General features: G+C 43.4%; 2 protein-coding genes across 3 annotated transcripts in view; one reads left to right on the plus strand and one right to left on the minus strand.

Moving 5' to 3' along the window:
* LGALS8 (galectin 8) overlaps positions 1–12,316 on the plus strand; it is a 30,417-nt gene extending 18,101 nt beyond the window's left edge. The window contains exons 5-11 of one of the 2 annotated variants that reach the window (XM_010384676.2): positions 191–310; positions 1,558–1,614; positions 2,650–2,676; positions 2,804–2,926; positions 3,447–3,535; positions 4,625–4,790; positions 7,907–12,316. In XM_010384676.2, coding sequence (XP_010382978.1) covers positions 191–310; positions 1,558–1,614; positions 2,650–2,676; positions 2,804–2,926; positions 3,447–3,535; positions 4,625–4,790; positions 7,907–8,056 — 732 coding nt within the window. In that variant the 3' untranslated portion in view covers positions 8,057–12,316. The remainder of the gene's footprint in view (positions 1–190; positions 311–1,557; positions 1,615–2,649; positions 2,677–2,803; positions 2,927–3,446; positions 3,536–4,624; positions 4,791–7,906) is intronic. The other variant, XM_010384675.2, reaches the window with a different exon arrangement.
* HEATR1 (HEAT repeat containing 1) overlaps positions 9,688–12,692 on the minus strand; it is a 59,449-nt gene continuing 56,444 nt past the window's right edge. The window contains exons 44-45 of the mRNA XM_010384673.2: positions 11,901–12,009; positions 9,688–10,888 (exon numbers count right to left, since the gene is read on the minus strand). Coding sequence (XP_010382975.2) covers positions 10,800–10,888; positions 11,901–12,009 — 198 coding nt within the window. The 3' untranslated portion in view covers positions 9,688–10,799. The remainder of the gene's footprint in view (positions 10,889–11,900; positions 12,010–12,692) is intronic.

Consider the following 12,692-nt stretch of genomic DNA (forward strand, 5'->3'; position numbering starts at 1 on the left):
GATCAGGAACTCAAAAGAAGTTCGGAAGCACTGCTAGTGTTTTGGGTGCTTTCGGTTACAGTTTGGTCAGATGTGTGTGGAGACCTGTGGGAAAGGGTGTACAATTGGATGCAAGGAAACATTTAAATTTGGATAATAAGTTAATTTATTAACTATTTTGGGGGGGGGGTTGTCTTCTGTATCTTTCTAGGTGGCTGTAAATGGAAAACATACTCTGCTCTATGGCCACAGGATCGGCACAGAGAAAATAGACACTCTGGGCATTTATGGCAAAGTGAATATTCACTCAATCGGTTTTAGCTTCAGCTCGGTGAGTGACCTTCCACAGCTTGGGGTCTTTTATGAGGATGGTTTTTGGTGAGATGGTAGAAAAAGTCTTCAAGTAATACTTCTATTGACATAAAAAGGACGGATCTCCCTGATTGTAGCATTAATTTTTTGGAAGTGAACTATTCACACTAGCAGAAGGGTTTTTATCAGCCAGGGCTTGTCTGTAGGATCTCAAATCTAGTGTGGTTTTAGCAAAACACACATTGTTTTTAGCTGGGTAGTGGATTTCCTTTGCATGGGTGTAAAATGGACTATTTCCATAAGAGAGTTTCCTAGGCTGGGAGTGTCTGAGTCAAAGAGCACAGTCATGTGTTGCATAAGGACAGTTCAATGATGAACCGCATATACAACAGTGGTCCCATAAGCTTGTCATACTGTATTTTTACTGTACCTTTTCTATGTTTAGATAAGTTTATATGCACAAATACCATCCCGCTCTGGTTTCCTACAGAATTCAGTACAGTGCATGCTGTACAGATTCACTGTCCAGGAGCAACAGGCCATACCCTACAGCCTAGGTGTGTAGTAGGCAGTACCATCTAAGGTTGTTAAGTAATATTCTGTGATGTTTGCACAATGACAAAAATCACCTGAGGACACATTTCTCAGAACTACCCCCTTCGGCCAGGCACAGTGGCTCACACCTGTAATCCCAGCACTTTGGAAGGCCGAGGCGGGCGGATCACGAGGTCAGGAGATGGAGACCATCCTGGCTAACACGGTGAAACCCCGTCTCTATGAAAAATACTAAAATTTAGCTGGGCGCAGTGGGGGGCGCCTGTAGTCCCAGCTACTCAGGAGGCTGAGGCAGGAGAATGGCATGAGCCCGGGAGGCGGAGCTTGCAGTGAGCCAAGATCGTGCCACTGTACTCCAGCCTGGGCGACAGACTCCGTCTAAAAAAAAAAAAAAAGTACCCCCTTTGTTAAGCAACATGTGACTGTATTTGCATTGAACATTTTGACATACTAACTCACCCTTCACAAGGATAAAAACAATTTGCATCGTCAGCCGCCATCTTCCCACCTTCTTGTTGACATTACCTCTTATTCTGTGTGATGTTTGCCAATCTGATGGGGGCCGGAAAGGACCCCAGTGTTAAGTGTATTTTTGGATCATAGTTTTCAAGCGTATTTTTAGTACCGTTTATAATTTTTTGATATGTCAAACAGGTTATATATAGAAAATATTTTCTACTGGATGTTACAAATTAATCTTTATTTTCTCAGGATTTACAGAGTACCCAAGCATCTGGTCTGGAACTGACAGAGATAAGTAGAGAAAAGGTAAATACTAAATCTTTTAATGAGCCACTGGTTCAAAAATGTTTTAGCTCTCATGTAAATGAAGTGGCAAGAAGGCTGGGTTTTTGAAAATTACGCTTTAGAACGCAAGTAATCATTTGAAAATTGAGATACATACTTGTGGTGCCAGGCACTCAATAAGTTTTTGCTGATGCTTCACCTGTCAGTTTATGTAACTGCCACTCACTGTTCTTATGTAAAAAGAACTCTCTCACTCGTAACTGCTGAATAGTACTGTTCTGGGGTATTTCTGAATATTGAACATCAGCCAGTGCACTGGCAAATGAACTTCCATGTGCATCTTCAACCCCTGGGAGAATAATTGCAATGTAAAAACACGCCGTGATTAATGGAGAAAGTGAGGTCTTACTGACTGGCACGTTCACAACTCACAGAATAGAATCTCAGCATTCTGGGGGCACCCTGGAAAGGACAACTAAGACACGTTTGAAGTTCATGTAGTCCTGGGCGAACGTGGCCTGTAATCCCAGCACTTTGGGAGGCTAAGGTGGGAGGACTGCTTGAGCCTAGGAGTTTGAGATCAGCCTGGGCCACATAGGGAGAACCCCATCTCTACAAAAAATTAAATTATCCGGGCATGGTGGCGCATGGCAGTGATCCCAGCTTTGGGAGGCTGAGGTAGGAGGATGACTTGAGCCCAGGAAGTTGAGGCTGCAGTGAGCCATGATTGAGCCACTGCACCCCAGTGTGGGTGACAGAGTAAGACCCTATCTCTTAAAAATAATGTCATATAGTTCTATGAAAAATTATTAATTTATGGTGGAGGATAAAGGACTCAGGTGAACAGGGATATCAGACTGTCTTCTCAACCTGTGTAGCCCTTGACAACGCCATCCCATCCCATCCTAAAGCACCAGCTGCCTGGAGGTCACACCAGACTGGAGCAGGAACGTCCCAGGCTCCGGCCAGGCTCAGCTCAGCACAACCAAGGCTTCATATTATAAACTACATTTCTTCCCCTTCTAACGTTCTTGTGTTTTGTTTCTTTTCCAATAGGTTCCAAAGTCTGGCACGCCCCAGCTTGTGAGTATTTTTGCCTGGGTTATTTCATGTGGAACATTTTATAAAATTGCATAGAAAATGAACAGTTTAAACCTTGGAGGGCAGCTTCATTCATTCCATTCCTTACTGTAGAACTGTTTCCCTACAGCCTAGTAATAGAGGAGACATTTCTAAAATCGTACCCAGAACTGTCTACACCAAGAGCAAAGATTCGACTGTCAATCACACTTTGACTTGCACCAAAATACCACCTATGAACTATGTGTCAAAGGTTTGAAGAGCCCCCAATTTTCTTAACTCTATTATATAAAGATTAAGTTGTAATGAGCTGTTACAAGTAACCTGTATCGACAGTAGAAGCCCAAAGCAGCCCCCTCTCCATTTGTGTTCTGTCCCTGGATAGATGCGAGCGTCAACCAGGCCTGCCTCTGAGCCATTCCTGTGTATTTCCTCAGCGCCTCCCAGCTTGGCTGCTTCCCCTGCGAGCAGAACACAGTGCTGCCTCAGTCCCCAGGCACAGGGGGCCTTCCTGGGGTGTTTCACTCATACAGAGGGCATCGGGTCCCACCCTGTCACTCATTTCATCATCTAAAATAAATCAGTGAGTGTTTGCCTCCAGCCAGGGACAGTGCTGCTGCAGGGGACCCAGCTGGGACCAAGGCAGACTGTCTCCCCTCCTGGGATTTACAGGGTCATGGCTTGGAAACATTCTCTAGTGTTCTTTGGACACGAGTTTTCTCTGGAGATCACTTTCTGCAGACCTCTTGGTCCTAACTGTGGCTTCTTTTCAGAGCCTGCCATTTGCTGCAAGGTTGAACACCCCCATGGGCCCTGGACGAACTGTCGTCGTTAAAGGAGAAGTGAATACAAATGCCAAGAGGTCAGTATCCTTGGGTAGCAGTCACAGTGCAGATACTTCTGTGCCTGTTATGGCCTTCCACCCGTGAGCGGTCTTATGAGCTAGAATTAGGGCTAGTGTCAGAATCTTCATTTCCAAGGTGAGATGATTCAAGCAGGAGGAGGTTAGATTGCTAACAGCTAGTTGGCGGCAGAGCCAAGACTAAAGCCCAGTGTTCTGACGTCAGCTTTTTCTGGCCAGACAAGAGAGTAGCATTTTTGTCCACGAGGCCTACCTTTGCCTTGGAGAACTCCATGGCAGCCCCGTAAGATCAGGCAACATTGTTTTTTTCTTTTTTTTTTGAGATCGAGCCTCACTGTGTCATCCAGACTGGAGTGCAGTGTCGCAATCCCAGCACACCACAACCTCCACCCCCTGGGTGTTCAAGCGATTCTCCTACCTCAGCCTCTGGAGTAGCTGGGATTACAGGCGCACCACCACGCCCAGCTAATTTTTGAATTTTTGTATTTTTAGTAGAGACAGGGTTTCACGAACACCTGACCTCAAGTGATCCGCCCACTTTGGCCTCCCAAAGTGCTGGGATTACAGGTGTGAGCCACCGCGCCCGGTCCAGGCAACATTTTTTAGGGCCCCTCTTGTCATGTGATTTAGAAAATTTCTCCTTTAACAACTTTTTCCAGAGATGTGCAGCCTTCTGAAAGCTTGAAATTAGAGCTATTTCCTAGAAAGTGGCATACTTTCAAGAAGGAAGGAACACGGGTAGATGATGAAAAGAGAATACCTGCTTGACAGGATCCCAGGCTCCTGTGGCCTGAAGTAGTCATTTGGTTTAACTGGCGTTAAACCATCAATTTCTGTCCAACCACATCTCAGCCTCAACGCTCATTTTAAACAGTTTTTAATTTTTTTTTTTATTTTACAAGTAACAAATCAGTGGAATGCTGAGTTTAAAATTTCAACTTCATCTGCATTCCCATGTCCATGTGGATACATGTTTCAGAGTTAAGAGTCATAGTTCAGGCCTGGCCATTAACATTGCTGAAACTGCCACTACTCTGTCCTACTTGGTTAATTAAGGTGCTTTTTTTTTTTTTTCCCCTTTCTCAAAAGCTTTAATGTTGACCTACTAGCAGGAAAATCAAAGGATATCGCTCTACACTTGAACCCACGCCTGAATATTAAAGCGTTTATAAGAAATTCTTTTCTTCAGGAGTCCTGGGGAGAAGAAGAGAGAAATATTACCTCTTTCCCATTTAGTCCTGGGATGTACTTTGAGGTGAGGTTACAGTTTTTGAAAATGGGACAGCAGGAGTGGGAGCTCCTGGGAGCAGGAGTGGGATAAGTGGTCCATTTAAATCAAGTCCTAACTCAGTATGTGGAGGTCGTGTATGTTTTTTGTTTACCTGGAGATTGTAATTTGCCCCTTTTTATAATGCGGGCAATCAGTATAAATAGCAAAGCCAGTAGAGTGTCAAATTATGTGCACTGGAATTGGCATTTGTCATCATATTAAAATTCCTGTGTAGCCCCATATTGATAGGAATGTAACCAGGAAGCTTGTCTCAGGACTGGAGTCACACATTTAATCACAGAAGCGGACATGAGGGTGTGGAGACCCTAAAACTTCTTGCTTGCACTGGCCATCACCTCCCATCAGGGTAGATGGTTTCAGGTGGCAGTCCTTTCTCCTGAGGAGTTTGTCTTGTTTGTATGTATTCAAGGAAAAATACATCAGTCCTTTGGAACTAAAAGGCATGTAGTCCTGAGTCCCCAAATAGGTGAATATTGTAACACATACCTTTCCCAAAATATGTTTTTGGGATGCTGAGCAGAGAATCGTCTCCTTGTGATGCGGATGCCGGGTGGTTGGCCAGCCTCGCTCACCAGCTCAGGTGCCACTGCCTCACACAGGCACTTAGGGTCACTGGTTTAGGTTATAATTCTACAGCATTTTAAACTGCCACATCCTCTGGACCATGTGGGTTCTTGAGGACTCATCAAAACCCGTTACTAAAAGCATGAATATCAGGCGGAATAGATGGCAATGTGACATGCGTATTTATTCCTAAGTTCCAGTCTAATGCAGCGCCCTGGTATGTGGAGTGTAGACAGATGGGGGCTAATCATGGAGGATTCCCTGGAAGTTGTGGATATTGGTTTGGAATTCAGAAAGCTGGGAAGGATGTGGAAGGCTGAAGGTTGGCTTTTCTAGATTTAGGGCTTGATCTGAACAAGTCCTTAGAGGTGGGAAGGGCAGCACAGGGTTGCTGGCTTGGCAAGAGTCAAGGCATAAAGGGTGACGTGGGGTTCGCTGGAGGGAAACAGAGGTGAGCGCTCTAGAAGGAAGTTGAGCCTTGTGGTGGGTGACAGGAAACCAATGATGTAACTTGTTTTGGACCTATCTGGGCCCCAAGTTTGGATTTACTATATTAATATAAAAAAGGACAATAATGATACATTCAAGTAATGCTGAAAAATACTAAGATGAAAATATCTCCAACTTCATAATTCAGATCGTACCATTAGGATTAGATGAACCATATTCCAGGCAATTTTTTTTGCAGAGACAGTGAAAAGCATGGCTGGCTGAAGGAATGAATAGATGGATGTTGTATGCTTTTGAACAATCATCTTTTCCATTTAATTTTCTAATTCAGGAACAGTAATTATCCTCATGTTGATCACTGTTGACGATTTTCTGTACTGATAGGTCCTTTCCAGGGGCTTCCATCTCTTGCCTTTTAACGATGCTTGCACTGAGATTATCTCAGGTCTTTCCATTATGCCATTACTTTCATTTTAAATCTTCTTGCTGTTTCAAACACACTTTAGTTGTATCTAGTGTTTTAAAAACAATCTCATTCAGTATTGTAATTTCATCCGTGGGCTCTTCCTCTGGATGGAATCCATGTTCTTCCCAGCTGTTCGGCAGCATCAGATGGTTGTGAGGGATTCTGTTGTTCTGTTTTCTTCTAGGCTGAGGGTCTTGCAAAGGATGTGCCTTCTTTTCATTTGCAGTAGTCTGCTCATCCAGAGGCATGTCGTTTCTTTGCCACTTGCTTGTGATTCACTGGCTTTGCACTTGCTCTGATACAGTACAGGTGACTAATGGACTCCCTCTGCTGCCAACTTGGTTTTCCTTCTGAGCTATAGCATGAGGCTGTGTGTTTTGTGTTTCCTGAGATTTTGTGATATATATCCAGGGTCCCTTCTACCTGGTGGAACTGGGATCTCCACCATTCTTGTGGGTAGAATCTCAGGTCACACCTATTTCCCCAATCCTCTGGAGCCACAGAAGCTTCATTTTGGCCAGCTCTGTCATCAGAGTGCAGGCTTGAGCTGAAACTTCCTCCCCTTCCTGATTTCCCTTGGCAGCCCTTTCCACGGCTCCTGTCAAAAGAACGAAAACCCTCAACTTGCCGCTTTGCAGATCCAGGTTTTGTGCTTCATTCTGGCCTCTGGGGGTGGGGCCGGGTTGGCAGCAAGGCTGAGCTGCCCCTCCTTCTTCTGAAGCCTTCACGGGGGGCCAGGAGCACAGGGAGAGCTCAGTGCAGGGCCTCCCAGTGGCCTTCTCGGTGTGCGTGGAAACCCAGCCTGGCATTGGGAGTGCGGCGCCAGAAGTATAAAGTTTAGGTGTAAAGGTGATGTAAAAGGCTAGTTGTTGTTTTGGTTTTACATTGTTTGAGTTTTGTGCACAGATGACTGAAGGGCAGACACTGCTGATGAATCTGAATGAATCTGCCAGAATGCACAGCACTTCCCACTCATGGGGTACCCAGCTTTGATGGCTGTGGACAAACACACTGAGGCTAAGATGTGTTGAGCTTACGGAATCAGGATCACCAAGCAGCTGTAAAAACCCTAGCAAGTGCCTTAAGCTGCTGAAATTTCGTATTAATTGTCTGGCTTGTTGACGATGCTAGCGTTTGAGGCAGAAAAGACAGGATCCAAGTCCCTTGGTTCCAGGCTACTAGCTGGAAACAGCATCTCAGTGAACTAGAGCGACCACATTAGGAGTTTTCCTGCTTTAGGAGAGTCCCCAGTATCAGCGAGGAGGGGCAGCACTCCAGCTTTCCAGGAGCAAGGGGCAGGATGCGGCCGAGGGAGAGGGGCTGTTGAGGAAAGGAAGGCCGCAGGCCCTGGGGACGGTGTGAGGCTCCAAACACGTCCAGGTCACTTCCCTGGGTGGATGAGGCAGACAGTGCCACCACCAGGGACACTTTAGTTATATTAGGGTCTTGGAAGTCACAGAAGGAAGTCGGCAGCAGCAGGCTAGGACTTTTCTACGTATAAAGAAATCAAATGGTTTATTCTGACACCCTGTTAGTGTGTAACAAACACAAAATGTTAAACTAAGGGGAACCACTAATGGCATGTTTCCTTTCCTTTCAGATGATAATTTATTGTGATGTTAGAGAATTCAAGGTTGCAGTAAATGGCGTACACAGCCTGGAGTACAAACACAGATTTAAAGAGCTCAGCAGCATTGACACGCTGGAAATTAATGGAGACATCCACTTAGTGGAAGTAAGGAGCTGGTAGCCTACCTACACAGCTGCTACAAAAACCGAAATACAGAATGGCTTCTGTGATACTGGCCTTGCCAAATCGCATCTCACTGTCATTCTCTTGTTTATATTGTTAAAATGAGCTTGTGTGCCCTTAAGTCCTGCTGGGTGTTCTCAGTCCTTGCCATGAAGTATGGCCGTGTCCAGCACTGAATGGGGACATTGGGGGCAGCAACACAACCAGTTAAAGCCACTCTGCCCGCTCTCCTACTCTGGCTGACTCTTCAAGAATCCCATTCAACAAGTATGTAGGGAGTACCTACTATAATACAGTCGCTAACATGTATTGAGCACAGATTTTTTTTTTTTTTGGTAAAACTGTGCAAGGAGCTGGAATATATACTTAGTGGTCAAACAGACCAGTATGTTCCCTGTTCTCTTGAGCTTCGACTCTTCTGTGCTCTATCGCTGTGCACTGCTTTTCCTACAGGCATTACATCAACTCTAAGGGGTCCTCTGGGATTAGTTATGCAGCTATTAAATCAGCTGAAGACACTAATTTATTGAAGACACAACTCCTTCCCCGGTGATCACTCTCATAACCAGTGCGCTATCATATCCCATCATTGGGAGGACTGATGTTGACTTACATCATTTTCATTATCACAATAAACACGTGGCTCTATTAGCTGCAAGCTTTACCAAATAATTAGCACAACATCTGAGCACAGCACAGAAATTAAGGCAAAAAAACCAAAGCAGAAGAAGGAAATGGTGCTGAAATTAACCTGATGCCAAGCCCAAGACAGCTGATTTCTGCGTATTTGAACTTAGGGCGAATCCAAGTCTACACAGACTCCTACAGAAAGCTTAAGGAAGAGGCAAGATGCATTCAATTTGAGAGGTATTTATGGGCAACAAAGTAAGGTCAGGATTAGACTAGAGGGAGTCATAAGGCAGGCAGTATCAGAAAGTGTACACCAACCAAGAGACAACGCAGGCAGAGGTAATGCAAACATCTGTTTTGTTCCCATGCAAATCACCACTCAAGGCCTCTGTTCTTCTTAAGGTTAGTCCTCCATCATTAGCAACTGAGATCAAAGCGCTCTTCTGCTTTAAGTGATTAAAATCAAACCTGTATCAGCAAGTTAAATTGTTGCATTTCTGTAATTTTTCTACTATTTGAGGGGAGTTGGCAGAAGTTCCATGTATATGGGCTCTTTACAGGTCAGATCTTGTTACAGGAAATTTCAAAGGTTTGGGAGTCGGGAGGGAAAAAAGCTCGCTCAGTGAGGATCATTTTATCACATTAAACTGGGGCGGAACGCTGCCAGGATTTAGGAATATTTTCAGAACAGATTTCAGTTAGATATTATTTCTATCCATATATTGAAAAGAATACCATTGTCAATCTTACTTTTTAAAAAGTACTCAGTGTAGAAATTGCTAGCCCTTAATTCTTTTCCAGCTTTTCATGTTAATTTATGCAGAGTCTCACCAAGCTCAAAGACACTGGTTGGGGGTGGGGTGCCACAGGGAAAGCTGTAGAAAGCAAGAAGACTCCAGAATCCTCCAGTTATTTTTCTTCATAAAGCCCATCAGAGTGCTTAACCGAGCTGTTGGAGACTGTGAGGCATTTAGGAAAAAAACAGCCCACTCACATCCTTCCTTATAAGTCTTAAGTTCATTTTCATTTTATGTGGAGTAAAAAAATTTAAAAAGCTATGAGTATTTATTATGAATTTTATTGAGACATTTCTTAGAAATATGCAATTCTATACGAGCAAGCTGTGTCTCTAAACTGCAAGTTGACCTTTTGCTTGCCACATTTCTGCATTAAACTTCTGTATTAGTTTCAAAGGCTTTTAAACTCAATGTGAACATTCTATGGGATTGTTCTTGATGCCTTTAAAAAGGGGGCAGATTTAATTTTATTTGAGCCTTCACTTTCCAGCTTCACCATGACCCAGTACTAGAGATTAGGGCACTTGAAAGCACTGAAAAAAATCTGATACTTACTGTCTTAGACAAGTAATTCTTAGTTAACCACCAATGGAAGTGGGTTCATTCTTAATCCGGGAGGAGCTTCCTCGTGCCACCCAGTGTTTCTGGGCCCTCTGTGTGAGCAGCCAGGTGTGAGCTGCTTTAGAAGCAGCGTATTGCCTCCATCTCCCCTGTTTTCCAGAAGAATAAAGGATAAAGGTGACAGTCATGCTCCTGGGTTAAAAAAAAAGCATTCCAGAACCACTTCTCTTGATAGGCACAAGAAATGAAGGCTGAAGTTCGCCTACCCAAAATGAAAAGCAGGCTTTACGGGCAAAAGTATTTCTGTTGATTGCTAAATAACTTCATTTTCTTGAAGTAGAGAGCAACTCGGAGTGAAGTCTGCAACACAGATACCATGTATATAAGACACTGCTATATAGAAGAGTTAGGGCTTCAAGTGCAAGCGAGGCATCAGCTTTGGGTGCTAAAAGTAAACAGGTCTGATACTATTACCATCAATCAGGAAGAGAATAATAAATGTTTAAACAAACACATCAGTCTGTATAAAAATACCATGTATCATTTACTCTTTCTGTAGCTCTATACAATAGGCAGGAGAGGCTTATGCGGTAGCATAAACCAGGTGAGAATTTTGTAAAGAAGTGATAAAACATTTGTTAAGTACCACATAGGTGTATTAAGGCACCAAAAGTAACATGGCACCCAACACCCAAAAATAAAAATAAGAAAAATCAGAACGCTGAGTAAAGTATGAAACACCACAGAAAGTCTTAGAAATAGCTCTGGAGCGGCTCTCCCAGGACACTTTCCAGTTGCTGAATAGTCTTTTGGCACTGATGTTCTACTTCTTCACATTCATCTAAAAAAAATAGTAATAATCAAAATTAAAATCTGAGTCCGTCCGCCTGCCTCAGTTCTCATTAGTTGAATCTTAATATCTTGCATTCTCTGGCAATCGTTCAATCAAGAGTGAAATGAAGCACATCATTAACAAAGCAGGGGGTGCCACGGACCGCCTCCCTCCACACTGCTCCTTCCGCCTTCATTCCCTGCCCACAGGCTTGCACTGGAAGCTGAATAAGAACCCCAAAAACTCAAACTTCCTAGGGATGCCACCCTTTAGTAGCTCACACTTCCCCCCTCCAGGAGCTAAGAAACAAAGGAGAATGCACTTTTTTAGCTTAGATAAGCAGTGAATCAGTTAAGTACTGATCTACTTGCTCCACCACCTCTCCCTTAATAACATTTACTGTTATTTCCTGGGCCTAAGACTCTATGTTCCAGAACTGTCACAGCTCCCCATGTCACACTCACGAGCTTGTGATCTTTGTCAAATAATTGAAACCTTTTAAGCCTCTAGTTTCTTCCTTTGTAAAACAGAGATAAAATGTTGTGATTTTTAAGTGAAATAATCCATGTAAAGCACCTAACATGGAGTAGTGAAGGAAAGTCGCTTGCTACTAAAAGTGGACATCCTACTGCGTCCTTAATGCCACTAGGCCTTTCCATTAAATAACCTCCCATATGGGGACCAGAACTTCAATCATATAAATGTACGAGGTTAATTAAAAACACTACTGTAATCTGCTTGTATGATCCAAAACACCACAAAAGTAAAGACAGTGAAGATTACACTGTAAACGGACTCTCAAATGATCACGAGGCGGTCATTTCGCAACTCGCTCCCTCCACCCAACTCAAAACAGGAGCTCGAGCCTGCCTGGATTTGAGACTGGAGCCGCCTGTATGAGGACTGGATCAACTGCTAGTCATGTTATATCCAAATCTGCATTATCATTGGGCACATTTTCACAGAATTTTACTGAATTATTCCTTAATTGTTTAATAGTTGGGAATAGTTTGGGAATTACCTTCCATCAACTCTGCTAAGAAAGGAATGGATTCTGGTAGCAAGACAATATAATTCTCCTTTAGTTTTTCAGCCAGTGCTAACACAGTAATCAAAGCAGCAAATCGAACCTGAAAGGGATAAAAGAGCAAAGAAATAAAAAGTAGTGTTACTGTATTATCTTAAGAGCAGTACTGACTGGAGACAAACTCTAACTTTTTAAACTAAACATTAGTTCATATGCATTTATTCACCTCATTCAGCTTTCATCTTAGAATACCAGTTTAACCATTTGGGAGCTGTCTGTAATATGCATAACCTTATAAATCAGTGTTTTCCAAACTGTGTCCCACGACTGCAAATCTTTAATGTGAAATGTCTTTTTATAATCTCTTCCTTTGAAGAAAAAAACCAATAAAATAAAATACCTCACGCAAACTCAAGTGTGTTGCCAAATTTTATTTCACTGGAGCTTGCCAGCCCACCAGGCTGGCAATACAGTGCCTCTGGCCTCCTCTGGCGGGTCTCCCCACCCAGAGCCCCTGACTGTCGTCACCACCATAGTTGTATGAGGGGCCAGGACACTCGCTTGGGGAAAGTGCCCATCTCAGCACTGAATAAAAAACATTCTGTGTCACAATATCCTAGTTTTGGGGCTTTAAAAATGTCTGGGTGTTCCTCACATGCCTTGTCTATGATAAGGAAAGTAAGCAGTAGTTGGGTATTGTTAGCTTTTGAAACAAAAGCCTTACTGGTCTTCTAATTTTGGGTATTTTAAAGAATATCTGGATAGTACAAAGTGAATTATTAAAAA

This window comes from Rhinopithecus roxellana, chromosome 8 (genome assembly GCF_007565055.1).
Source record: "Rhinopithecus roxellana isolate Shanxi Qingling chromosome 8, ASM756505v1, whole genome shotgun sequence".
Taxonomy (NCBI): domain Eukaryota; kingdom Metazoa; phylum Chordata; class Mammalia; order Primates; family Cercopithecidae; genus Rhinopithecus; species Rhinopithecus roxellana.